This window comes from Patagioenas fasciata, chromosome 2 (genome assembly GCF_037038585.1).
Source record: "Patagioenas fasciata isolate bPatFas1 chromosome 2, bPatFas1.hap1, whole genome shotgun sequence".
NCBI classification, from domain to species: domain Eukaryota; kingdom Metazoa; phylum Chordata; class Aves; order Columbiformes; family Columbidae; genus Patagioenas; species Patagioenas fasciata.
Window position 1 is genome coordinate 87221151 of NC_092521.1, and position 25781 is coordinate 87246931.

General features: G+C 37.3%; 1 protein-coding gene across 6 annotated transcripts in view; it reads left to right on the forward strand.

The window, feature by feature from the left end:
- The window catches only part of CDH10 (cadherin 10), a 100988-nt gene that overhangs the window by 17608 nt on the left and 57599 nt on the right, over window positions 1-25781 (forward strand). For 4 of the 6 annotated variants that reach the window (XM_065830601.2, XM_071804508.1, XM_065830600.2 and 1 more), the window contains one exon: window positions 22665-23042. In XM_065830601.2, coding sequence (XP_065686673.1) covers window positions 22812-23042 — 231 coding nt within the window. In that variant the 5' untranslated portion in view covers window positions 22665-22811. Of the gene's footprint in view, window positions 1-1528; window positions 1589-3845; window positions 3878-22664; window positions 23043-25781 lie in introns of those variants that run through there. The other 2 variants (XM_071804509.1, XM_065830602.2) reach the window with 2 other exon arrangements.

A 25781-nucleotide genomic window follows, 5' to 3' on the forward strand; every position in this document is an offset into this window, starting at 1 on the left:
TGAAGTACTGGGGTCTTTTGAGTTTCAGTAGTGTTTGTGCTTAGGCACTGTCATTTTATCTACTTGTGCACTGCCTGCTTGGTTGCAGAGCAGCAAGAACTTCAGCATCACTGAAGAACTTCAGGCCTTCTTTTTGTCTGTATAATACATTATAATTAATGAACACAAAAAACCTCTCAAGCCATATCCACTCTACTTGATCTGTAGTCCTACTAGCTCCTAGAAATTTTTCGAGTTATACAGGTGATTGGGCAGCATGCAAAGATTATTTAGTGAAGTATAAAGTAATTCACAATTCTGTAACTGAAGTTTTTTGTTTGGAATTCAAACTGAACTAACATCAGTATTCAATCTAGAGACTGCTCTTACCACTATATACAAGTAAAACTTAAAATTGAGTCTTCCTGTTTATTTGGGCTTATCAAATAATATATAATACATTTATGAGTGTATAGAAGTTGAGAACAACATTCTATCTCAGTTTCATCTTGGGAATTTGTCCTATTAATTTGGCTTCTTCACATGTACATATTATATATATATTTATATGATAAATCATTGGGGTCCTTTCTTTGTAATGACATTCTGGTAGGACTTGGTTATCCTGTTCAAAATCTCTCAATTTGCCTTGAAGTCCTGTGCCATGAAACTTGCTTGTGGAAGGATTAAGAAGAAAGTGTTTATGGGGAACAGAATAATCAGGAAGCCTGAGATACTTACTGGGAGACAAAATATGTAACCCAGGGTACACATATTGTGTAAAGGGGCATAAAGTTCCTTAAAGATGTGCAGTTTTAACTGTTTAACACTTAAGCAGGAGTGGAAAAAAACAAAACAAAACAAAAAACCCAACACATCTTACTATAGTGTGATGGGGCTTCCAGCATTAAGACCTGTGTAAACTGCCTAGTCTAGCTGCTTCCATTTTCTTGCCCTTTTGGAAGTATTTGCACGGAACCCTTTGTATGGAAATGTTGTGGCCTGTTAGAGACTGTCACAGATATAAAACATTTATAAATTAAGCAGGGAATACCAAATACCTCACAGAGGTTTGAAATAACTTGCCCTAACTCACACTTCACATTGCTTGAACATTTATGAGTAGAAACTTTTTCTTTGAGGTTCACCCCTGTCCACTGGCTATGTATCATATTGGTATGTTTAAGAAAAAAAAAAAAAGTAATAAAAGGAATGTGGGAAGAAGAAGATAACTTCCTGGGACATTTCAAGGCTGATGAAGAGGTAGTTTACTGATTTAAGGAAACATTGATTTTAATATTATTTTATTTATTTATTTATAGACTTTTCCTGTAAATTAAAAAATATTGATTTGTTTCCTCTGCTTCTTCCCATCCTAATCATTTTGTAAACATAATGTTGTATGTTTGATGATAAATGGAATATCACATTAGAGCTAAGTGTGATTTGAAATAGCTGAAATATCTAAAAGAATCAAACATCATATTGGAGACAGGTCATCCTTAAAAGCAACGTGATTACACTTTTCATACTATTTTTCCTCTTTCAGACAGCATTTCTTCTGCATGCTTGGAATCATTCCATCTTCCTTTCCTTGAAGACACAACAGGTATATAAGCATTAACCATTGTGTGTTCAGGTCCTTTGGCTATGTTTCCCATTTCCATTGATGTTGAAAGGTACTTCTGACAATCCAGTAGTCTAAAGTGATATTCTAAAAAAAACAAACAGAAGATGAGCTACTACTAAACAAAATATGAGTAGGTATTTAGTTTTTCAAACTATGTTTAATCCCTAGAGGGCTCTGGAAACCAGCCTGCAAATATTACTTATGTTGAATCTAGGTTAACAGAGCTTTTATTATTTTTTTTATTTCAGAAAATAATGTCTGTATGATTCGCTCAAAAAATTGTTTCTCCTGCTTTGTTAGTGTGTGAAGTGAAAGATATCAAAAAGTGTTTATTATATAATATATCTTTATCTTTATCTTTATCTTTATCTTTATCTTTATCTTTATCTTTATCTTTATCTTTAATTATATTTATTTATATTTATATTTTATTCTATAATATTTTTTATTACTTTTCTAAGTATAAATAAAATGAAGTTCAGGTTTCATTTTCTGTGTGTAGTACTTACAAGACTAAAGATGGATAGAGGTGGAAAGACAAGTTAATCTCCAAGACAGTCTTAAGAGATGAATTGTACTACGTAAATGTGTTCTAGTTCTGTCTGTGGATGTAATTATCATTAAAGTTACAAAAAAAATCATCCACTTGGTTGGGTTTTGCAGGTCTTTTCCCAGCTACAAATTATGTCAACCATTACTTCTTGTCATGTTCAGTAGATGTGGATAACAGATCTTTTACAGAAGTCTTAAATATTTGAAAGTTGTTACTTGTTCTCCCGTCTCGCACACTTTTCTGTTATAACCTAATGGTACCGGTTTGTTCACTTGTGCCAGGATAGTCGTGACAATTTGTCTTTTACTCTGACTTCTCCACAACTCTCTTAAGGTGTGTTGTTAAAAAATGGATTTATTGTTTTAGCTGAGCCCTTCCCATTGTCATCTGAGTAGAGAAGATATATTTTATATTTCTTGTAGGTAGTAATCCTCCTTGTATACCAGTTTCTTTTTTGGATCCAGATAGTGCTGTTAAATCATATTTGGTGATCTGTTTACCTCACTAGTATTAAGACGGTTGTCACTGATTTTTCTCTGTCCACAAGGCATGATAATTATTCAATTATAGAAATAATTTGGAGTGGAATTGCAGTGGAAAATATATTTTTAAATAAGAAAATGGCTAATTATTCTGAAACTACTTCAGCCAATTCATGTTCTATACTAGTAGTAAATCAGTTGGGCCAGGTGCTTTTAAAACCTATAATTTACAGTGGGCAGTATGTGGTCCTGGAGTATGACTGACTGCCACACTGAGGTGGTTTTATTTTATCAACATACGAATGTGCAGATACTGGGTTGCTGGGTTTTCTGAATGTCTTGTCATTGAAAGAAGAGTCCCATAACTTCACATAACTCTGTTGCCTTCCTCATAGCTGCATATCTTGTCCAGTGTTATTGCATCTCCTTCACAAGGAGTTCACATCATTTCGCACCTACTTTGTTTATGAATTTCTCCAGTGTCTCATGGCTCTTGTTTGCAAACCCAGATTGCTACACAGCTAATAGGATTTCAAAGGCTGACCATTCTCATCTAAATTCTTCAGTTAATCTATATCCTGATTTCTTCCTGTTTAATGTTGAAATAATAATTACTTGCTGCCAGCACAGCAGTATGGGCAACAAACAAGAGGTGCAGTGGAAAAACTATGATATAGTTGCCATCATGGAAACATGGTGGGATAACTCCCACAACTGCAGTGCTGCATTGGATGGCTATAAAATCTTCAGAAGGGATAGGCAAGGAAGGAGTGGCAGTGGGGTAGCCCTGTGTGTTAAAGAGTGGTTGGATTGACTCTAGACCTTAAAGATGGTGACAATAGGGTCGAGTGTTTATGGGTAAGAATAAAGAGGAAGGTCAACAAGGCAGGTAACCTGGTGTGAGTCTGTTAAAGACCACCCAAACAGAATGAAGAGGAAGACAAAATATTCTGTAAGCAGCTGGGAGAAATCTCACAATCACTAGCCCTTGTTCATCGTCTTGAGTGCTATAATATGTCAGGTACAGGGCAACCAGCTGTTCAGGCACAGTCAGCATGAGTTTATCAAAGGCAGGTCCTGCTTGATCAGCCTGCTTAGTGGATGAGAGAAAGGCTGTCCGTGTTGTCTACCTGGACTTTAGTAAAGCCCTTGACATTGCTTTCCACAGCATTCTCCTGGAGAACCTGGTTGCTCATGGCCTGGATGGTTGTACTCTTCAATGGATAAAGAATGGTGAGTTGGTGGCCAGTTGTTAGTAGTGTTCCACAGGGCTCAGTATTGCAACCAGTTCTGTTTAATCTCTTTATCAGTGATCTGGATGAGGGGAGTAAGGACACTCTCAGTAAGCTTCCAGAGGACACCAAGCTGGGTGGAAGTGTTGATCTGCTTAAGGGTAGGAAGGCTCTACAGAGGGATCTGGACATGCTGGATCAGTGGGCTGAGGCCAACTTTATGAGGTTCAACAAGGCCAGGTGCCGGGTCCTGCACTTGGGTCACAACAACCCCAGGCAGCGCTACAGGCTCAAGGGAGAGCGGCTGGAAAGCTGCCTGGTAGAAAGGGATCTGGGAGTGTTGATTGACAGCTGGCTGACTATGAGCCAACAGTGTGCCCAGATGGCCAAGAAGGCCAACATCATCCTGGCTTGTATCAGGAATAGTGTGGCCAGCAGGACTAGGGAAGTGATCATCCCCTTGTACTTGGCACTGATGAGGCCCCACCTCAAATACCATGTTAGTTTTGGGCACCTCACAGACATTGAGGTGCTGGAGTGTGTCCAAAGCAGAGCAAAAAAGCTGGTGAAGGGTTTGGAGCACAAGTCTTCTGAGGAGCAGTTGAGGGAACTGGGGTTGTTTAACCTGGAGAAAAGGAGACTGAGGGAAGACCTTATGTATCATTCTCTACAACTACGTGAGAGGAGGTTGTAGCAAGAGGGTGTCTGACTCTTCTCCCAAATAACAAGTGATAGAACAAGAGAAAGTGGCTTCGATTTGCACCAGGGGAGGTTTAGACTGAATACTAGGAAAAACTTCTTCACGGTAAGGGTTGTCAGGCACTGGAACAGGCTTCCCAGGAAAGTTATTAGTTCAAGTTGATGATGTCCAGAGGTCCCTTCCAAACCCAACCACTCTGTGTTTCTGTGATTCTATAAGCATTAATTGTATTAGTGACCTGCCCTAAATTTATTTTTAGGAACTGTGTGGCTGAGAAAAGACAAAACCCTCAGAAGTTTAAACAGAGTTTTTATGGGGAGAAAGTTTCTAAATTAATTGGAAACCCTTGTGGAACAGAATTTGAAAAACACTGAGGCACAGAGGCTCTGAAGAGGCTGCTGTTCAATTGCAGACCAGAAGAAGGGACACGCAGCATTTGTCAGGATTGAGGATGGAAATGACAGCAACAGTGCTGCTGCTGTGATCCAGTTGCTCTGTGATATTATGTCTTGCTGACTTCATTGTCTGTCAGGTGGTGTTTGACCCCACAAATTGTCTGAAAAGTGCAAAGTTTTCAACAGTGTGAAAGGGACTTTATGCCATATTTAGCATATGGTCATTTTAAAACACCTGTTTGTCTTCTAGAGCTGGTGTATTCATTTTTCTTTTTGTTGTTGGTTTGTTGTTATTTGTTTGTTTGTTTTTGTGATATTTGTGATTTTTGTGTTTTGTTTTTTTTCTTCACCATCACACAGCTGTCTTTCTTAAAGAGTTGAATGAGTAATATGATGAAGTCACTGCAAACTGAAAGGTTTGTTCATAGGCACAGGAACAATTTACACTTGAGTTCTTCGATCTTCACTCATGTAACAATTACTAGAGATGGTGTGTCTTTTACTTTATAATAGTGTTTAAAGGAGAGGGAGGAAATAATTGCTTGACATTTTCTCTCAGTGTTGCGAATGTGTATATATATGTTATAGCGCACTTTTCCTGTCTGAGGAAAAAATCCCCATGGTTTCTTTAAATACGGTAATATAGACTTTAAATATGTATCACATTATGCTCTGAGTGACACCAGTGAATATCTTCAGCAAGTACACTTCAGTCACTGAAGTAGTTCTCTTTTTGTTGCTGAAACAGAACAGATCCTTGACATTCTTGTAGCAACATAAATATAACTCTTTCATTGACATTAGATTCTTATGCTAGCCTGCCTTTCTCAAACAAGTGTTTGGAAAAGGACTAAAAGAAATACCAGGTATAAAATGAAAATGTTAGGTAAAGAAGGGATAGCTGTCAACATACCAATGAAAATCCATGTTCAAAATATAGGCTAGAGCAAGTAAGTCACAAATGACACCGCATGGAAATTATAAAAGTGAACAGAAGGACTGATTGAAAAAAAACAATTTATGGGATGTATTATCATGTAATTTATGTGACCTTCACAGCCTGTTAAGAGTCACTTTTACTTCCAGTTTGGAGTAATTGTTCTTTTTGACCTTAATGAATGGATGTAGGGCATCAAGTAACCTTCCTCCTGCGTTTGTCTGAAGTCCTAAGCTTCTTGTGATTTATGGCTTTACTGTAAATCAAAATAGGAAGTTTTAAATGTTCAATATTTCTTCCTCACATGCTGACACTAGCATTGGGTCCATGCATTTTTCTTGGCAGGTAGAACAAATAATGTTTGTAGCAGTATGATAGAGATTCAGTTCGACATAAGACTTCGAGAATTGAGAAGCTGGATGTCATTCTGCAAAAATATCAAGGCAGATTGTATAAAATAGTAACTCTTTGGTTACTCATTAAGTCATGGTATGCTTTGGAGAGAAATGGATTGTCTTCCCAATGAGTGATTTTGATCAAAAATGGTCAACTTTTCCTATATTGACACTTCCCAATTCCCTTTTGCAGAAGGTATCTGAGCATATTGTATGTGTACCATTGTATCGGTATCTTTGTGGGTTTATTTGCTAGCTAGTTCTTAGATGATAGTGTTAGTAGAAGATATGAGATTCAGATTTTCCTGATGACTTTGCAACCCAAGAATGGTAAAGACAGTCTATTTCAAATACTTCTGTGTTCTTCCATAGTGCTTCTCTTTTCACAAGTGATTTGAAGGAATCTGCTGGTTAAAAAATGGTTCTTGTTATCCTGAAAGACTACCTTTATTTAAGACAGCTGTCTGTGAGAAAAAAAAAATGGGTGGATCTTGTGGGTTAACCCTTGTAGGCAGCTAAGCACCACACAGCTGGGGGATGGGGGAGAGAAAGGGAAGGATGAAAATGCAAAAACTCATTAAGACAGCTTAATGGGGAACGCAAAAGCTGTGTGTGCAAGCAAAGCAAAACAAGGAGTTCATTCACTACTTCCCATAGGCAGGTAGGTGTCAAGACATCTCCCAACATCTTGTGCACATCCAGCCTACTTGCTGGTGGGGTGGCGTGTTGTGAGAAACAGAAAAGGCTTCGACCCTGTGTAAGCACTGTTCAGAAATGGCTAAAATATCATGGTGTTATTAGCACTGTTTTGTTCATAAATCAAAACCACACCACCACATGAGCTACTGTGACAAAAATCAAATTTATCCTAGCCAAAATAATTACAACAGGGAAATTAATTGAGGCATTCTAGATTATTATTGTTGTGCATGAAAAAATAGGTCTTGCAAGTCTCAAAATACGTTTTTGAAATATTTTAGCACCTTGGAAGTTATTAATGAAAGCAGTGTTTTCTTCAGGTGTTTTGTGTGGATCCTAGAGATATAAATGGGTGTTGCAATCAGAAGGCAAGAGCAATGAGAGATTGTCAGAATGCAGATTAGCAACAACTATAACATTCTGGCTCACTTTGATTTTTCTTCCTCTGAGGCCTTTTTGGGTGGCATGGACAGCTGTCATTCTCTCTTACTTTTTTTTTCCATGTTTCATCAGCTATGAAAATGCCTATGGTGTTGAATAATTTCAGTGAGAGATGCTGTGAGACATCCTACGGCCTGGTGGTCAGAGTAGTTTTCTGGAGAGGAATGACCTTGGTTAACATCTCTATATCTGATCAGCTGACATCTGTACTGAATTTCTGAATTATTTTGGAGTTAATGAAGTCACATGTTGGGGAATATATTCTGAGAAAAATAAACAAGCAAACAAAAACCCCTACCTTTTAAACAAATCCTCCCTTCTTGCATTGACAATTTTTAAAATTAGTATTTTACAATGTTTAATCTATATATTTCACCTGCTGGGCTCAATGCTGTGATATAGGACAAACTAGGGGAAAAGAAATTTTAATACAACTGTAGGTAAAGTTTTGGGGTTTTTTTTGTTTGTTTTTGTTTGGTTGGTTTTTTGTTTGTTGTTTGGTTTTTTTGGTGTGTTTTTTGTTTTTTGTTTGTTTTTTTTTAATGTGCTCTTGGCCAAGCAAAGAAATTAAAAACTTAAATTCAAAACCTCAGACCCAGTAAACTTTCCTCCTTCAGGCAGTATGGACAGAACACCAGAAAACATCTCAGATGAATGTCAAGGTCTGGGAAATTTCTCACAGGTTCTCTTGTCTTCTTCCTTTTATAGCTCCTTTAAGAACAAGTTTATCCATAATTAGATGGTATTATTCCAGGCTTCTTAAGTCCAATCACTGTGTCAGTTCCCTTTCACTTACACTGGAAGATCTTTACTTCCCAGTTTAAAGGAAATAAATATGCACATATACCAATATGGGATAATCATTCCTTTTAAATGGCACCATGAGTCAGAGATACTTTCTTGCTACCTGATTCCTCTCCTTGCAGATGTCATTACTCTGGAATACCTTTATGCTGTACACCATGGATGTGTTACGTCATTATTTGCTTTTAAGCAAAGTTTGGGGGTGGGAGAAGAGATTAAGAAATGGAGGGTGCTGGTTCTCTACAGTCTTTTTTTCCTCTCACTCTCCACTTTGTTGCATTGTTTAACTATTCATTCTCCAGATGCTGTGAACCACACTCAGACATTCAGGTACAACTATTTGTATGCTAATTACAAATGACTTTCTGAATTTGCATCATATCTCACATCTTTTGAAGACAAGGCCTACTCCTACTTACCTACACATCTTCACTCAATACTTCTACTGACACATAGGTTTCTTATTTGTGGCAACAAAGCAGATAGATTTTGGTCACCTCTACGCAGGAAATGTTTACTATTTCAGTTTTCAGCAACTTCTGTCTGGAAAATAATGGCTATCCTGTATATATCTTTACTAGTTCCTTATAAATTATATGATTCATTCTCCTATTATTTTCAGTCCTTTATGTTTTAATACGTTAGCAACTTCATCTTCTCATATGTAATCTCACAAACTTTAATTACAGCCAGCATCAAGTCCTAAATTCAATTTATTCCTATTTGAAAGTGACATATAGACATTTCTTGGTCCACAAATCCTCTCTCATATAATATTATAATACAGAAAGCACCTTTAAGATCATCGCATCCAACTGTTAACCTGACACTGCCAGGTCCGCCACTAAAACACAGAACCATAGAGTCATATAATAGTTTGTATGGGAAGGGACCTTTAAAGGTCACTAGTCCAACCCCCATGCAATGAACGGGGACATTTCCAACTAGATCAGGTTGCTCAGAGCCCTGTCCAGCCTTGCCTTGAATGTTTCCAGGGATGAGGCATCTACCACCTCTCTGGGCAACCTGTGTTTCACTACCATCATTGTAAAAAATGTCTTCCTCAGATCTAGCCTAAATCTAATCTTTTTAAATTTTAAACCATGACCCTTTGTCCTAATGTGATAGGACCTAATAAAAAGTCTGTCCCCATCTTTCTTGCAGGCTTGCTTTAAATACTGAAAGGATGCAATAAGGTCTTCTCAGACTCTACTCTTCTCCAAGTTGAACAACCTCAGCTCTCTCAGCCTTACCTAATAGGAGAGGTGTACCAACCCTCTGGTCATTTTTGTGGCCTCCTCGGGACCCTTTCCAACAGGTCCATGTGTTTCCTGTGCTGAGGGCTCCAGAGTTGGACTCAGGACTTGAGGTGGGGTCTCACCAGAGTGGAGCAGAGGGGCAGAATCACCTCTGTCAACCTGCTGGCCATGCTTCTTGTGATGCAGCCCAAGATATGATTTGCCTTCTGGATTGCAAGCATGTGCAGTTGACTCCTGTCCAACTTTTCATCCATCAGTACCCCCAAGTCCTTCTCTGCAGGGCTGTTCTCAGTCCCTTCATCCCTCAGCCTGTGTTGATACTGAGGGTCATTCTGGACCAGGTGCAGGACCTTGCACTTGTTGAACCTCATGAGGTTCACATGGGACCATGTCTTGAGCTTGTCCAGGTCCCTCTGCATGGCATCCTGTCTTTCAGGTATGTCAACCATTCAGCTTGGTGTCATCTGCACACTTGCTGAGGGTGCACTCAATCCCACTGTCTGTGTCACTGATGAAGATTTACATAGTAATGATCCCAGTACAGACCCCTGAGAGACACTACTCACCATTAGCCTCCATCTGGACACTGAGCTGTTGACCACTATCCCATAGATGTGACCATCCAATGAATTCTTCTACCTTACAGCCCCTTCAGTAAATCCATATGTCTCCAATTTAGACAGAGAATCTTATGGGGGACGCTGCCAAAGGCCTTACAGAAGCCCAGATAGATGATATCTGTAGCTCTTGCCTTGTCCACTGATGTATTCACTCCATCATAGAAGGCCACTAGGTTGGTTAGGCAGGACTTGTTCTTGGTGAAGCCATGCTGGCTATCTTAAATAACCTCCCTGTCATCCATGTGCCTTAGAATAGCTTCTAGGAGGATCTGTTCCATGATCTTCCCAGGTACAGAGGTAAGGCTGACAGTTCAGTAGTTTCTAGCATCCTCCTTGCTAGAAATTGGTGCAATTTTTTCCCTTTTTCCAGCCACTGGGAACCTCACCTGATGCCATGACTTCTCAAATATCATGAAGAGTGATCTGGCAACTACATCAGCCAATTCCCTCAGGACTCTGGGAGGCATCTTATCAGGTCCCATGGACTTTTATGTATTCAGGTTCCCCAGGTGGTCATGAACCTGCTCTTCCTTTACAGTGGGAGGATCTTCGCTTCCCCAGTCCCCGTCTTGTAATTCGTCTGCTCAAGAGGTGTAGGAAGAGAGCTTGCCAGTGAAGACTGAAGCAGAAAGGCTGTTGAGTGCCTCAGCTCTCTCATCTGTTGTTACTAGTTTGCCAGTTGTGTTCAATGGGGGGTACACCTTCTTTGACTTTTCTGGCTCACATAACTGCGGAAGATGTTCTTGTTCTTTGCATCCCTTGTCAAATTCACCTCCATCCATACCTTGGTCTTCCTGATCCCATCTCTATACAATCAGGCGGCATTCCTATACTCTTCCCAGGATACTTGTCCCTGCTTCCACTGCCTGTGCATTTCCTTATTGCCCACCAGTTTGACCGGCAGGTCTTGACTCAGGCATGCTGGTCTTTTGCCTTCTTTGACTGATTCCTTACACCTGGGGATCAAGAGCTCTTGTGCTTTATGGAAAGTGTCCTTAAAGATATGCCAGCTTTGTTCTTCCTTCTCCCTGAGGGTGGTTTCCCAGGGCATCCCATTGGCTTACTGCGTGAAGAGGTGGAATTCGGCTTTCCTAAAATTCAGGGTGTTGACTTTACTCTTTGCCTGTCCCATATCCCTCAGGACTGCAAACTCCACCAGTGCATGACCACTGCAGACCAGGCTGTCTCCAGTCCTGATGTCACTGTTCAGCTCACGTGCATTGGAGATCATCAGGTCCCATATCACATCCTCCTGGCAGGGCTGTCTGTTACCTGGCTTAAGAAGTTATCCTCAATGCACTCCAGGAATCTCTTGGATTTCCTACAGCTCACCATGCTACTTTTCCAGCAGATGTCAGGGTGGTTGAAGTTCCCCAGGAGGATAAGAGCCTGCAAGCATGGTGCCTCCAGTAGCTGGAATAGGAAGGCTTGACTGGGTAGCCTTTAGCAGACATGGACCACAAGGTTCCCTTTGTTGCCTCGGTCTCTGAGTCTCACCCATAAGCTTTCAACCTGCTTATGGCTATTCTTCAGCAACAGCTCTCCACAATCCATCCATTTATTGATGTAGAGGGCAATGCTTCATCTTCTTTCTCACCTGCTCCTTCCAAACACCCTGTAGCCATTGAAAGACACAGTCTAATCATGAGATTCCTCCCACTAAGTTTCATTAATGGCCCACTAGGTTGTAGCTTTCTAGCAACACGGTGGATTCCAACTCCTGTTTATTGCCTATGCTGCGTGCATTGGTGTAGAGACCCTTCAGCTGGGCTGTCAGCCATGCCACCTTCTTAGAGGAGCACTCCTTAATTCCTGGTGTGTCCCTGATGGCTCTTACTACCTTAGGAGATGTTGGCCCATCTCCATATGACTTTAAGTGTGCTCTGGTGTACCCAGCACATCTCTAGGCTGACAACCCTCACTAGCACCCTGTCCCTCTAACCTTGGTGTATCATCCCACAGCTTGTCACAGGCAAGCCTGACATTATCTCCCTCCTCCATCAAGTGTATTTCAATGTATGTAACAAATGATTTCACTTTACTAATAGTACGTCCATTACTATTTGTAAACTTCAGGACTTCATCAAACAGGCTTGAAAAAGGGTACATAAGTATAGGATACAGAATAGAAGCCTCTCAGAAGAGCCTCTCAGTATTTTACCCTGAGACTTCAAAAGATGCAATTTACCTCTCATCTGTCACATACTTGTTCTGCAATCTTAGGTGATCACGTTGTCATTGCCTGAGTTTCTTATTCATATGGTCTAGAATAACAGACTAGAATAATAGAATGGTATTTTATTATTGTGTTCTGTTAAGTAATAGAAAAGACTATATTCCTTCTCTGCATCTTGGATGAAGCAGTAATGAATGCCATAAAGACTGCTAGTGTTGCTGTCACTGTAATGATTCAACGACTTACAGATGAGTGAGTCTTAATAAAATAAAAAATATTTTACTAGCCTGTCTGGCTGTATTTGGAAAAAAAATAAATCATTCTTTCAGCCATAGAGACCCTTTTTGGACCTGAAACATAAAAAGTGGGTGTTAAACCAAATTTGAGGACAATTTCTCTAATTTTAATTAGATAGCTATCAATTATGTGAACTCTGTAAATAAAAATATATATATACATATAATTGTCACAGGTGAAATAAACTGATATGAAAAGGATGTTGAACAGGAAAAAAAAAAAGATATATTTAGCTCTCAAAGGAGAGAGTTAGGTAATTTATAATCTGCAGATATACAGAGGTTAGAAGGAAAGGCAAAGAGATTATAAAGTTCAATAAAACCAGAAACTCATCTGAGTCCATTGTTTTTGACTTCCAGCTGCCTTTTGAAGTTCTGCTCCAGGTTTATCTTTAAAAGGTGTTTTGTTCATTTCCCTTGATAATCAGGAGTGAAAGATAAGAGATGGAATGACTGTTTTGGAAAAAAATGTGTCTCCTTTGACAGTTGGGTATAGCCCTTCACCTATTACCTGAGCAAACTCATTCCAGTGCAAAGCGGTTGCTGATTTCCACCCATGTGTTTATCAGAACAGTGTACAAAACAGTATGTGAAACATTTTACCTTATGGGAAAAAAACTCATGTCGAATTCAGTGATCTGTTTCTCCAGAGGAGTGTTCTTGTTGGGAAGAATTCCTCTTCACATTATTGAGGTGGGTATTACAAGTGTTCTTCAGCACATTGACTTTTTTTTTTCCCAAAATAATGTTTTCTAAGTATTTGTTTTGTCATTGTTCTACATAGATGACATCTGGATGGGAAAAACAAGCACTTCCTTATTGACTTTTACCACAAATTCAGTGTCTTCAGACTATCCCTATAAGTTTCCTATATTATTACCATTTTCTCATATGCTATGGTCAACATCAAAAAACAAAACCATTAAACTACATCATACAGAAAACCAGTAAACCAACACATACATCGCTGTATAACCAGCAACCACGAAAGACATGTCAAAAAAGTTGTACTATATAACCATGTTCTTAAGTATAATCAGATTTCTCAGACAGTAGTTCTGAAATCCACAAGTTTATCTGACTTTTCCATCTAAACTTGCTAGTCCAATGGCTCTATCGTGTTGGACTAATCTCTCTTATCTTGAAGACTGAAACAGTAACAGAGGTTGTATAAAGCATAGAACTATACAGTTATTGCAGGAAACATTCAGAACAATCTGGATACAAGCATGGAGCCCAGGGTCAGAATACACATTTCATTTATCTGATCAATGTCTGCCTCTATGTTCTTATACAGCAATGCCAGAACACATATAAAGAATGTTTACCAAGTGTGAAGAGTTCTCTGAGTGTCAGGATGATTACAGTGCTGGTACAGTTTTACAGTACACAGAAGCATTCTTAAGAGAAAATTTCATTACCTCCAAAATTGACCCATGCCTATCAGGAATTTATCATGTTCACACATGATTCTTTATTGTAAGAGTGAAGTGCTACTTAAGAGCAGATGTCTCTTTTCAAAACTAGTCAAGACACACCCTTTTCATGATTGAGATATGCAAAAAAGATGGATATTTATGATATGAATTTCAGGTCTTTATAGTTAATCCTGGTGTAAAACTGATTTTGAAAGTATGTCAGTTGCAACCTGCTGTGGACTATTTCAAAGCAAGGACCATTTGGCAAAAAGTAGAATGTGATCTTCTAATTAGCTCTTATCCTGCATATATCACACAACTGATAGTTTCATACTGCCTAGACAGTATCAAGTATTATAATGCCTAAATTGAATACCTGATGCACGGTACTTCATCTTGTTTCAATGCACTGTAGATGATATAACATTAGGTAGAAAAGGCTACAGATTATTACATAGTATACACATACGTGGTGTATTCTGAAGAGGTTTCTCATCATGGGTTAATATTTAAAACAAGTTATGGACAAGTTATAAAGGGAGGTCTATCATTCTAACTCATTAATGGTGAAGAAATTATTATCATTTTCTCTAACCATAGCAAACTAGTATAACAAATTATATTACCAGTCCCATAACTTCAGGTCATACTGACCCAACAAATTGCAGTCACCTCATAAAGGGACTTTGACTTTACTGTATAAAATAAGAACAGTACAAAGAGCAATAGTAGGACTTTTTTATATGTTAAAATAATTAGAAAGGAATTAAACACAAGGTGAAACTTCAAATCCTTTTAAGAAATATTTATAGTAAAAATTTTCAAATGCATTGCAAATATACTGTATTGTCATTCAAGATTTTTTTTTTTAATGCCAAATAGATACGGTATTTGTGGATAATGAAGTGCATTTTTCAGTACTTAAACTTTTATTCCAATAAATGTGAGCTACACAATCATATGCTTTAACAAACTTTCTTAAAATGTGATCCTCTCTCACATTTCAGCTGTAAGCTTCCATGAGAAATGGTTGTTTCTGTTTCTTCCTGTCTGTTAAGAAAGAATGGAATCCTTCTGCTGTCATCTAATTAGCAGGAAGGAGACTATCCATGCTGCAGGCACAGGCACTAACACAAGTTTGAGGAGCCACTGTGTAGACATCAATGAACATTTTATTAAATTACACAGTTTTCTAAGCAGGCACGGTCTCTCAGTGTCCCAATTCTCTATGCTTTAGTGAACTGCCTCTGTTCTCTGAAGCTGTAAGGTTTCAGCCTGAGCTGAAGATATAAACTCCTGATGAGATTAGGGTGAGTTTTTAGATACTTGGCACACTTCTGTGCTTATTCTGTTTCTCTAATAAGACTTAGAATTTGCTGGCAGGTTAAAGCATTGGATAGAAAAGACTAGGAGTTCTAAAATTCCACCTGCCCTGGAGGAAAATAATGTCTTTTTTTGAAACCATTCGGCATTATTTGTTACAATTCATCTTGTTCAGGAAAACCCTTCAGTACAGGGAGAAAGAATATTAGGTCCCCAGGTCTAGATATTCAATGATCTCTCAGTTGTGGCTCTTGGCAAGATCCAGACAGAATTTTTTGATCTTTTCATTTGCAGAAAAGTCATGGTCTGTCAGAGATGGACTGAAATTAAAAAGAAAATAAGGTGTTAACAAAATTTCTTTAGTATATGCCCTTGTGTCTAAATTGCAATGTTAAAGTGATATAAATAGATTTACTTTCTCTGATAAATCACTGTTTTCCTCCTACTGCACACTTCTTCAGAGAAGAGAACAACATTCTGGAACTTGTTGTTTGCTGTTTCCCATCAGAATGGATCTCCGTCCTCCTCTCCACCATCACTCTGTTCTCCCCTTCCCCTAGCATGTATGACAAATATCAGAACAAGTGTGGGGTTTGATTTTTTTTGTCGTTGGTTGGTTGTTGCATTCTGTTTTGTCTTCTGGTTTTGTTCGTTTGTTTGTTTTTAAGTATGTGAGGAGGTTTATTATTATTATTATTATTATTATTATTATTATTATTATTATTATTATTAAATAAACCAAGAAAGGAAAAATGAAGTATAACTAAATACTAAAAGCTATAAGTATTTTTGTGGAGTTTTTTTGTTTATTTCACTGTTTGTTTTTTGGTTTGGTTTGGTTTGGTTTTGGTAGATAAAATAGAAGATTACTTTCTTTATGTAAGAAAAGAGTCTGCTAAGTCTGGCGGTTTTAAATGGCAGCTTGACCATGAGCTAAACACAAAGAAGGTAATCATTTAAGAAAGAGTACATGGGATGAATTCAGGGTGGAGTAGGAAAGCACTAAATTCACTCTTTGTCAGGGAGAATAAAACAGATGATTGATGTGATCAACACAACTCCAGAATTTCATGGAAGGAGACTCAGAGGAATGTCACAGACCTTATCTCAATGGGAGGGAACATTGTGCCTAGGACTGTATCATTTGATGGGTAAGATCATGCCATACTGGCTGGCAAGGAAGAGAATTTTGGTTGCTTTCAAGCCACAGAAGTAAATCTACAGCTGCTCTTGAAATGAAATCAGATAAATGAAAAAGGTTGGGGTTCAGCTACAATGAATAATACATATTCGTGTATAGGAGAACAGGATGGCCACTGGTAACAATGTCATCAGAGGCAAGAAGACATAATGACAAGAAATAATTACATGGAAAAAAGATGGGACAGAGTTCTACAGGATGAAGCTTGAAAAGATCATGAGAAATCCTCTGGTCACATCAGTTGCAGGCAGCCCATTTCTGAAGGCAGTTTGCTCAGGCTGTTCTTCCAGAATTCAGTCACATCTCATTTCAGCTGCCGACCACCCCCATAAATATATAGGAAGGTCCACATTTTTGTTTATATTGAGATGATAAAGATTCAAATAACTTTTGCACGTCCACAAGTCACTTACGACTTTGTCACTGTTCCATGCATAATTTGTGTCCCAAAGTTTTAGGGACAAAAGTAAATTTAAATGTCTAAGTAGAGAATTACCATACACTCAATGTCTGGCTGTGACAAAAAGTGAATTCACCACATATAGAGAACTAAGAATTACTGTTAGGTGTTCAAGTAATCTAATTAATACAAAAAAGCCTCATTAATAAACAGTCCAAATTATTATGCAAGATAATTTATTATGTTTTGCATTTTCTCAAGGGTTCTGCTCACCCTTTCAATGTCCCACTGTGTCTTAAGACTGAAGGTTTCTGTCTTCTTTAAAAGGAACAAGGCAGCATTGCAGTGAGACATCTGGAGATCCTTAGAGGATGGAGGACAATGTTCCCTACAGCAGAGAAACTGGGAGAAGTGAGGTGTTAATGCTTTCTTCCTCCCAGTTTAACAACCCGTTAGGGTTATTTTATCCATTTTTTGGATATCACGTTTACTGAACTATCAGTGAAAAGCAGACTGAATCTATAACCTTCCACTTTGAAATCAGTATAGTGCATGTGAGGTTATTTTTTAATTACAATTAGAATTTTTACTAGATAAATGTGCTTAAATATAAGACATAAGGTATGCTTGTATGTAATCTCCTTGTTGCCTAAAATATTACTTAGCTCTTGTAGCAAAAGTTATGAGGCTCAGTATTTCCTTTTCTTTTGTTTCCTCTGCCTGTTTTTCAGTCTTTTTCCTCGTGAACTATAAAAATGATATGAAAAACTCAATTTGAGTTAAGTAGTTTTGACAATTGGGAAATATAGTTACTATTACTAATTAAAATACTTAATTTCTGAGGTGTTAGTTGCTTTTTTTAGTTAAATATCAAACTATGCATGCTCAAATCAAATTCTTAAGTGGATCAAGGATTGCAGGACTTCATAAAGAGGCTTGAGTTCTAAAATTCAAAGTTATAGCTGACTACTTTGCAAATTCATGTTATAATTTATTAACTCAAAGTGTGGTCACTGTGGTAAGTGTTCCACTGGAGGCTATAAAATAAGCAGCTTATTGACAATTTACCAATTGTCTCCTTCATTCAGAATTAGACAATTATATTTTCAACAGCTTTAGGCAACTTCATTGGTATATAATAGGTAAATCAAGGAACATAAATCTGTAATACAAGGAATGATGAGATTAGAACCCATTAAGAATTGATCATTTCAAAAGAGTTCATTTGTTTGCTTTAAGAACTCTTGAAAACCTTTACAAAAAGGGTTACCTTCTTTTTCCTTTATGGGATAACTTACACCTATAAATTATAACTACAGAGAGCAATATTTTGATGTGTTTTGAATAAGAGTCTCTTGCAAAGGTGTCTGTTTAAAGTACTTGATTCATCATAATGCTCTAGAGCATCAGAGCTTTCTCCCTATTTTTGATAAAGAGATGACAAATAAGTTAAAACAACTAAATTAGCTGAGTTGGAGATTCTTCTGAGGCTCATTGAAAAAGTTGCTTTTTCTGCCCTTAGCTGTCTTGGTAATTCCATTTTTAGTAGCTTGTTAAATAGTTCCTATTATTTCAAAGAGATTTGAATTTCATTTATGATATCATAAGCCAGAAGTTAGAGTTTTTTTGAAATAGAGAGGCACATTACCAAGTTATCTACTCAAGGAGGAAACAAAATGGTAGCAGCTGAGTCTCATGGCTGATGACTGTAGCCACTTCGAAAGAGGGTCTACAGTCTGTGGTGGTAGCTCTGTACTGGTGGCTATAGGGGGACCAAAGACTTGGAGAAATGGGGCAGAAAATAAGAAAAGTTTCTCATGGTAGCTGTATGTAAGAATAGCTCTATTGGTGTCACCTCTGCAGAGCAAAACCAAAACAAGAACAAAGTATACTCCAGTGTCTTCTATTGTAATAAAATGAAATATTTGTCTCCTCATAAAATTTCAACTTAGTTTAACTGAATTTGTTATTAAACATCTTTGGTTCCAAACATATATTTCTTTTTTACAAACATAGCAAAAAAGGACTGAAAGATGGGATTAGAGATGTGAATAGATAATGGCTTCCAACTGAAATGGAAATGGTGAAAAGAGAAATAGCATTGCATAACTTTCTTTAAACAAGCTTTCTGAAATGTTGCACAGTTAAAATTTAGTTCAAGTTTGACAAACGTTAAATACAGAAAAATATCATAATGGCAGCTATCCCAAGTAAAACTTTTTACTGTTGAAATTCACCTTCACAGGAGAAAGAAGTTTACTACATTTCTTGATTTAAAAAAATAGATAAGCTTTTGATCCATATTACAGTTTTTACTTTAAATTTAATTCTGTTTATTTCCAAAAGCAGCTATACATTTAGGCAAAAGGATAGTCAAAAAGAGGAAATAGTTTATTAAAGAAATAACATATCAGCTGTAAAAGATAAACCTTCTGTAGCAACCAGTAAATAGAAGTGTAATTGAGAAATGCATCAGTTAAAGGTATTCATGGCCCATCTTATTTGTCCATTAAATCTCATGAGCTGCAAATGCTATTAATTATATTTTAGTATTATTAAGGGACTTATATAACTTAGCAAGGAAAAATATAATATTTTCCAAATTTTGCGAAAATTTCATTTGAAATCACATTAATACAGTTGGAATCACATTAAAACTTTTGCTTCTAAGTACTATAAGTGATTAAATTGTAGAAAATAAGAACTGTCTATTTGTTTTCAATAGTTAGCTGAAAGCTAGTGGCGAAATTATTAATAATTTCAGTGATGATTGATCCATCTCCTCCACGCTAGAGATTGTTCCGAGATAACTCATTAAAAATAATTCCAAAACAAAAACCTGTATAAACAAGAGTGGAGTTGGTCACAATGTTCCTCTGTAGTAAGTTTAAGGTCGTTTAGAAGGATATTACACAGAAATATGGAAACTTACACATATTTGATAGCTTTTATGAAGTCTTTTTTTTTTTTTTTAATTTTTTTTCTTTGTTCCTTTTCTATTGTGGGAAAAAGTTGAGAAGTGATCTTCTGGAAAAAGAGGTAGAGATTTGGGAAGAAAAGCTGGTGAAATAGTTTAATTTAAAATTATTTAAAGCTATTTAAAATTATTTCAGTTCTTAAAAAAATATGTACTTGAACCCAGAAAACTATTACAATTCTGCTGTGTTCTCAGACTCTTTTCTGAGACAAGATATTCTCCAAAATTTAGACATTTTTGCAATTAATTTTCCAGATAATTAAAAAAACAGCAACAACAAAATAACAAAAAAAACCCACAACAACAAAAAATATGATAAATTTATCTCCATTTGCTGTTCCAACTCTGGCAGGGTAGCACAGAATCCAAATAAACAATGTATCATGCAACTTGCACTTCTATCTATTTTCTGTAGTTATGCATTAAAAGGTTTCCTTCGTCCAATTATCTTCAAAAATTTCTTTAATTCCAGTGCTTTTTATTTAGTTGCTATTAGTTCAGTCTGGTTTTGTGTTTTGTTTTTTGGTTTTTTTTTCTTGTTTGCTGGCTTATTTTTAAAGCAGGAAGCTGAACTCCAACAGGAATCTCAAAGGAGGGAAAGGACCTTGCTGGTACTTACATCCATTAAGCAGCCAGGCTTGCTAAGTCCATGTGCATTAGCTACTTTTGTAACTTTAACAAATTTCATCTGAGTTTTCATTCTGCTGACCTAATTTAACAAGAAGGAAATTCAATAACATCCTCTAATACTGAAGCATTATTTCCCAAGAGGAATTTAACAGCACTTCTACATCAAATAATAATGTGTGTATAATGGAATATATATACTGATGGCAACCAGAAAGTGAAAAAAAAAAAAAAAAAAAAAGAAGAAAAAAACCATCTTTTTCTAGAAAAACTAATAGCTTTCTAATTTTTAAGGAAACCAATAATATCCTGAAGAGCTAATTTCAAGTTTGAAATTCTTATGGTCTTTCAGAAGAAACATGCTATGTATCTGATAATAAATCATAGTCCTCCTCTCTCACTCAGTATATTTTTGTTTTGAAAGAACATGAATATGAGTCGTGATCAATAATTTCCAAAGTGGAGGACCACATCTCCAGTTTACACATGCTGATATAATTCAACATGTGTTATTAGTAGTTTATATTAGAACAGATTGTTCTGGGTAGCATTCAAAATTCACAAATCAAGTAAATATCAAAGTTTTAGGAAAAAGGAAGGGGTAAGTGAAACTGTACAAAACCCAGTGTTTATTTAGACAAATGGGAATTAACGCCTGTGAGTTACTGTGAACAGTCTTCAGGTTAAAGTCCTTGAAAGCAGTGGCTTTGGGTCCTTTAATCTGCCAAATCCTGGAGAGGGGAAAACCTACTGCCAAAAGAATTGAAGTCTGAAGATAAAAGTTGATGTCTGAACTGAATCTGCTTAGTTATTAACACACACACACATGTACACACACAGTGTCTTTCAACTGTAAGAAATCACTACATTTCAGAGGCTTTCCACTTTATTGCAATCTCTTTTAATGAACACAGGCTTACTGGAAATACCTTAAGTAACACATAAAACTGAAAGGTAGAGGAATTTCTGAAAGTTTTACATAGCTTTACTTTGAAAAAAAAAATATATTTAAGATGATACTGAGCTACAGTATAATGTTATTGAAAGCTGTGGACACATGGCACTGCTGCGTGCAATATTATTTATCTATCAAAATAAGAAAAGAGGAGTAAAAAATAACCTTTTCACTACTTCAGTTTTGGACCATATTGAAAGAGTATACAAGGAACTGTGACCTCTATCCACGCATGTTTAAAAAAAAAAAAAAAAATCATTTTCATGATTTACTGATGGAAAACTTTATCAAATTATCTCCTTAGCAAAAAGTGTTACTCTTTATATGCTGGGATGGAAGTAGAGTGAAGAGATCCTGGTTAAAATTGTCTGGCATATGGTCCTGTCAAAAGAAGGAAAAAACAAAAGAAAATAAAGTAAAAAAAAGTGGAGACAAAACAAAGATGAGTCAGGAGAGGCTTACCTCTCTCTCTGCAATATCACTTCCCACAATGAGGTTAATTTCAATACCTTCTAAAATTAAAGTTATTCAGGATATCTGTGAAACAGGCCCTCATATTTAAAATACTTCATACATGTAAGGCTAACTTTGCATCACTGCATACTGCAAGATCACCTTAAGAACTTTTACTATTTAAAAGTTTGCTTCTTGTCATGTCTTATTTCTTCTGACGCATATGATGTTCTCCTTTACCATTTGAAGCACCCTGGAGAACTAGTATTTTACCATTTCCTCATTTCTAAAACAACTGTGTTGGCTTTTCAGTCCTCTTGACAGTAAGATTCATAAAGAATTGGAATTCTTGTAAATCAAGTCAGGTGGAAAACATTTGAAGCAAGGCAGCAGTATTTAATGTGTAAGTTTCAGCAACATTAATCCCCCAGTCTATATCAAGAACACTTTTAGAAGTTTCTAAATTGAAAGGTTTTAATGGGGGTATAGTTGATCATCTCAGGGCACTCTTACACTTTCTTAGGAAGTGTTTGAACAGTAGCTACCTAACATACTCACAATGTTCTCCCTATCCGGATAATATTTATGTTCCTAACCAGGTTGCTTTCTAAGTCATAATATTTTTTCATGTGCAGGGTACAATAGCAGGAATATTGGACTCTAGGGAATTAACATATTTCAACTTACCTGTCTCTTCTCTGTTTACTTTCAGGATTTGGTTACTATGTACAGTTCAGAGATGAGTTGCTGGAAACTGCTTGGCTGCATCAGCAACTAGAGACATAAAAAGCAAGTCAAGAAAAACAAAACTCTAGACTCCATAGCTGAGCAGCTTGAAGAGTGTCTGCAGTGGATAACTATGACAATACAGCAAGTCCTGTTACTTCTGCTGCTCTGGATATGGCTACCACATCCCTGCCATACAGAAATGTTGTTCAGAAGGACTCCTGATCTCAGATCCAAAAGCTTTGGGGGACGTGCATCAGGGAGTGATGGAAAAGCAATTCACCGTCAGAAGCGAGGCTGGATGTGGAACCAGTTTTTCCTTTTAGAAGAATACACAGGATCTGATTATCAGTATGTAGGCAAGGTAGGTATTTCATTAAGATTTCAGAATAATTGTCAAGTTTACTTATCTTTCTACAGAGTTCTAGTTCCCTTGTTTAATTCCAATGTGTAAGAAGCATCTTTCCAGGCAATATGTATATTGTTTGTCTGCTAAAATCATTAAATATTGCTAGTTAGATCTTCAGAAATATTTGAAAGAAACAAATGAAGAAACGTTTGACAAATTTGTTTGCTTTAGAATATTGTTCCTAAATCATAGAATCACAGTATTGTTAAGGTTGGAAAAGAACTTTAAGACCATAAAGTCCAACCATTAACCTAGCACTGCCAACTCTACCATCAAATCATGACCCTAACAGCCATGTCTACATGCCTTTTAAACACCTCCAGGGATGGTGAATCCACCACTTACCAGCGCAGCCTGTTCCAGTGCCTGACAACTCTCCCTGTGGAGAAGTTTTTCCTGTTATGCAATCTAAACCTCCCCTGGTTAAACATGAGGTTCTTTCCACTCATCCTATCACTTCTTAACGTGGGAAAGGATACCAACACCCTTGATGCTACAACCTCCTTCCACGTAGTTGTAGAGGGCAATAAGGTCTCTCCTCAACCTCCTTTTCTCCAGGATGCTGTTGGCCTTTTTGGCTACCTGGGCACACTGCTAACTCATGTTCAGCCAGCTGTCAAGCAACATCCTCAGGTCCTTTTCCACCAGGGAGTTTTCTAGCCACTCTTCCCCGAGCCTGTGGTGTTGCCTGGGGTTGTTGTGACCCAGGTGCAGGACCCAACATTTGGCCTTCTTGAACCTCATACAGTTGTCCTAGACAGTTCAGATCCATCTGTAGAGCCTTCCTACCTTCAAACAGATGAAGGAATTAATGACAATTTCCTTGAAGTGGAAGTTACTGTCATCAGTAATAGGTACCAGTTAGTACCAATGGTTTATAAACACAGAAATTTAATTTTCTATAATCCAGATTTTCATTTTTACATGGTTTTGAACTTGTGAAATACTACAAAGAAATACTGGCTTGTTGAAAATCTCAGACTCAAAGAATAGCTGAAGTTGTAAGGTACTTCTGAAGATCATCCAGTCCAACCTCTCAGCTTAAAGCAAGGTCATCTAGAGCTTGCTCAGGACCATTTTCAGTCAGATTTTTAATATCTCCAAAGGTGGAGACTCCACAATCTCTCTGGGCAACCTATTCAAGTGTTTGGCCACCTGGTCACTAAAATTTCCTCTATTTAAAGGGAATTTCCTGTATCTCAGTTTGTGACTATTGCCTCTTGTATCACTGGGCACCACTGAAAAAGAGACTGGGTCTGCCTCCCTCAGTCCTCCCCATCAGGTATTTATATACATTAATAAGGTCCCTGTTGAGCCTTCTCCAGGCTGAGTAGTTCCAGCTTCCTCAGTCTATCCTAATATAAAAAATGCTCCAGTTCCTTGATCATCTTAGTGCCCTTTAGCTGGACTCTCCAGTAGCTCCATCTCTCTCTACTGGAAACCCCAGAACTGGACACAATACTCACCAGGGCAGAGCAGAGGAGAAGAATCATCTCTCTTGATATAATTCTGATGCTTTTCCTAGTGGATCCCAGGGTGCTGTTGACCTTCTTTGCTGCAAAGGTATGTTGCTGGTTCATGGCTAGCTTGCTGTCCCCAAGGCCTCTTCTGCTAAACTACTTTCCAGCCAGTTGGTCCCCAACATGTACTGATGCATGCAATTATTATATTAGTAAACATTTCTTGAAAGGATTAAGAACATTGAGGGGCAACTTGAGAAAGTGAATGACTACCTTTTCTGCACTTTTTGGTGCTTTGAGTCTGTAATTTTGGTGCTAGCATTTGAATGATTCAGATTTTTCCCAAGCATGCTGAGAGCTTTGTAAATAATACTTATATTTATTTTATAAACTTCTAATGTGTAAAGTCATACCTCTCAAGTCTTCCAAAGTATCTAGGTCAGTTTCTCAGTCCAAGCCAGACTGATGGCTTATGAAAATTGACCTTTCACACAAAATAAGAAGTGTCTCTGTATCAAAGCACGATGCTAATGTGTCTGGAAGTGTATTGCTCTCAGAAGCTCCAGGAAATAAAGAGTTTTGTAGGGGACCCTGAATTTCAAATTATTTAGGCTCCTTCAAAAACCTGCTGATCACTTATTTTATTGTATTATTTTTGAATATTTATGGTCCCAAATAACCAAGTGTGAGTGGTGTTAATAAATGTTTTCCAGTCATGATGAGTGAAGGAAGACTCTTTAGAGGGAAAAGGGTTAACATTTTTATAGGTTAACTCATCTACATTAGACAAAGGGAGAGAGATGTTGATAAACACAGAACTACCTTGACTGAGGGAAAATAAGTGTTTGCAAATGGGAAGTGACAAGTGAAGATAAGTAAAAGGGCAAATAAAGATTGCAGAACTGAGAAGAAACTTGAGGAGGCTTTAAGACTGCACTTGCACCCTTTTTTGTCCTGGTTTGAGCAAAAAAGTTGCTAATTTGTACAAACAAATTTAAAATTGACCTGGGTCTATAAAGTTGCCTTATAGTAATTTTCTGAAAAGTTTGGGAAAAGTGTAGGAAACTTCTGAAAAATGAAGAATATCGTAATGCTGTATTTCTACAGGGAAAGTTTTACACAAAAGAAGCAAAAGGAAACCCGTTATATGTGGACCTAAAATTTATTGTTACTCTAATTAACATTTTAACAGTCAGTCCATATTCTCAAATTATTAGAGAAAGAAAAAATAATG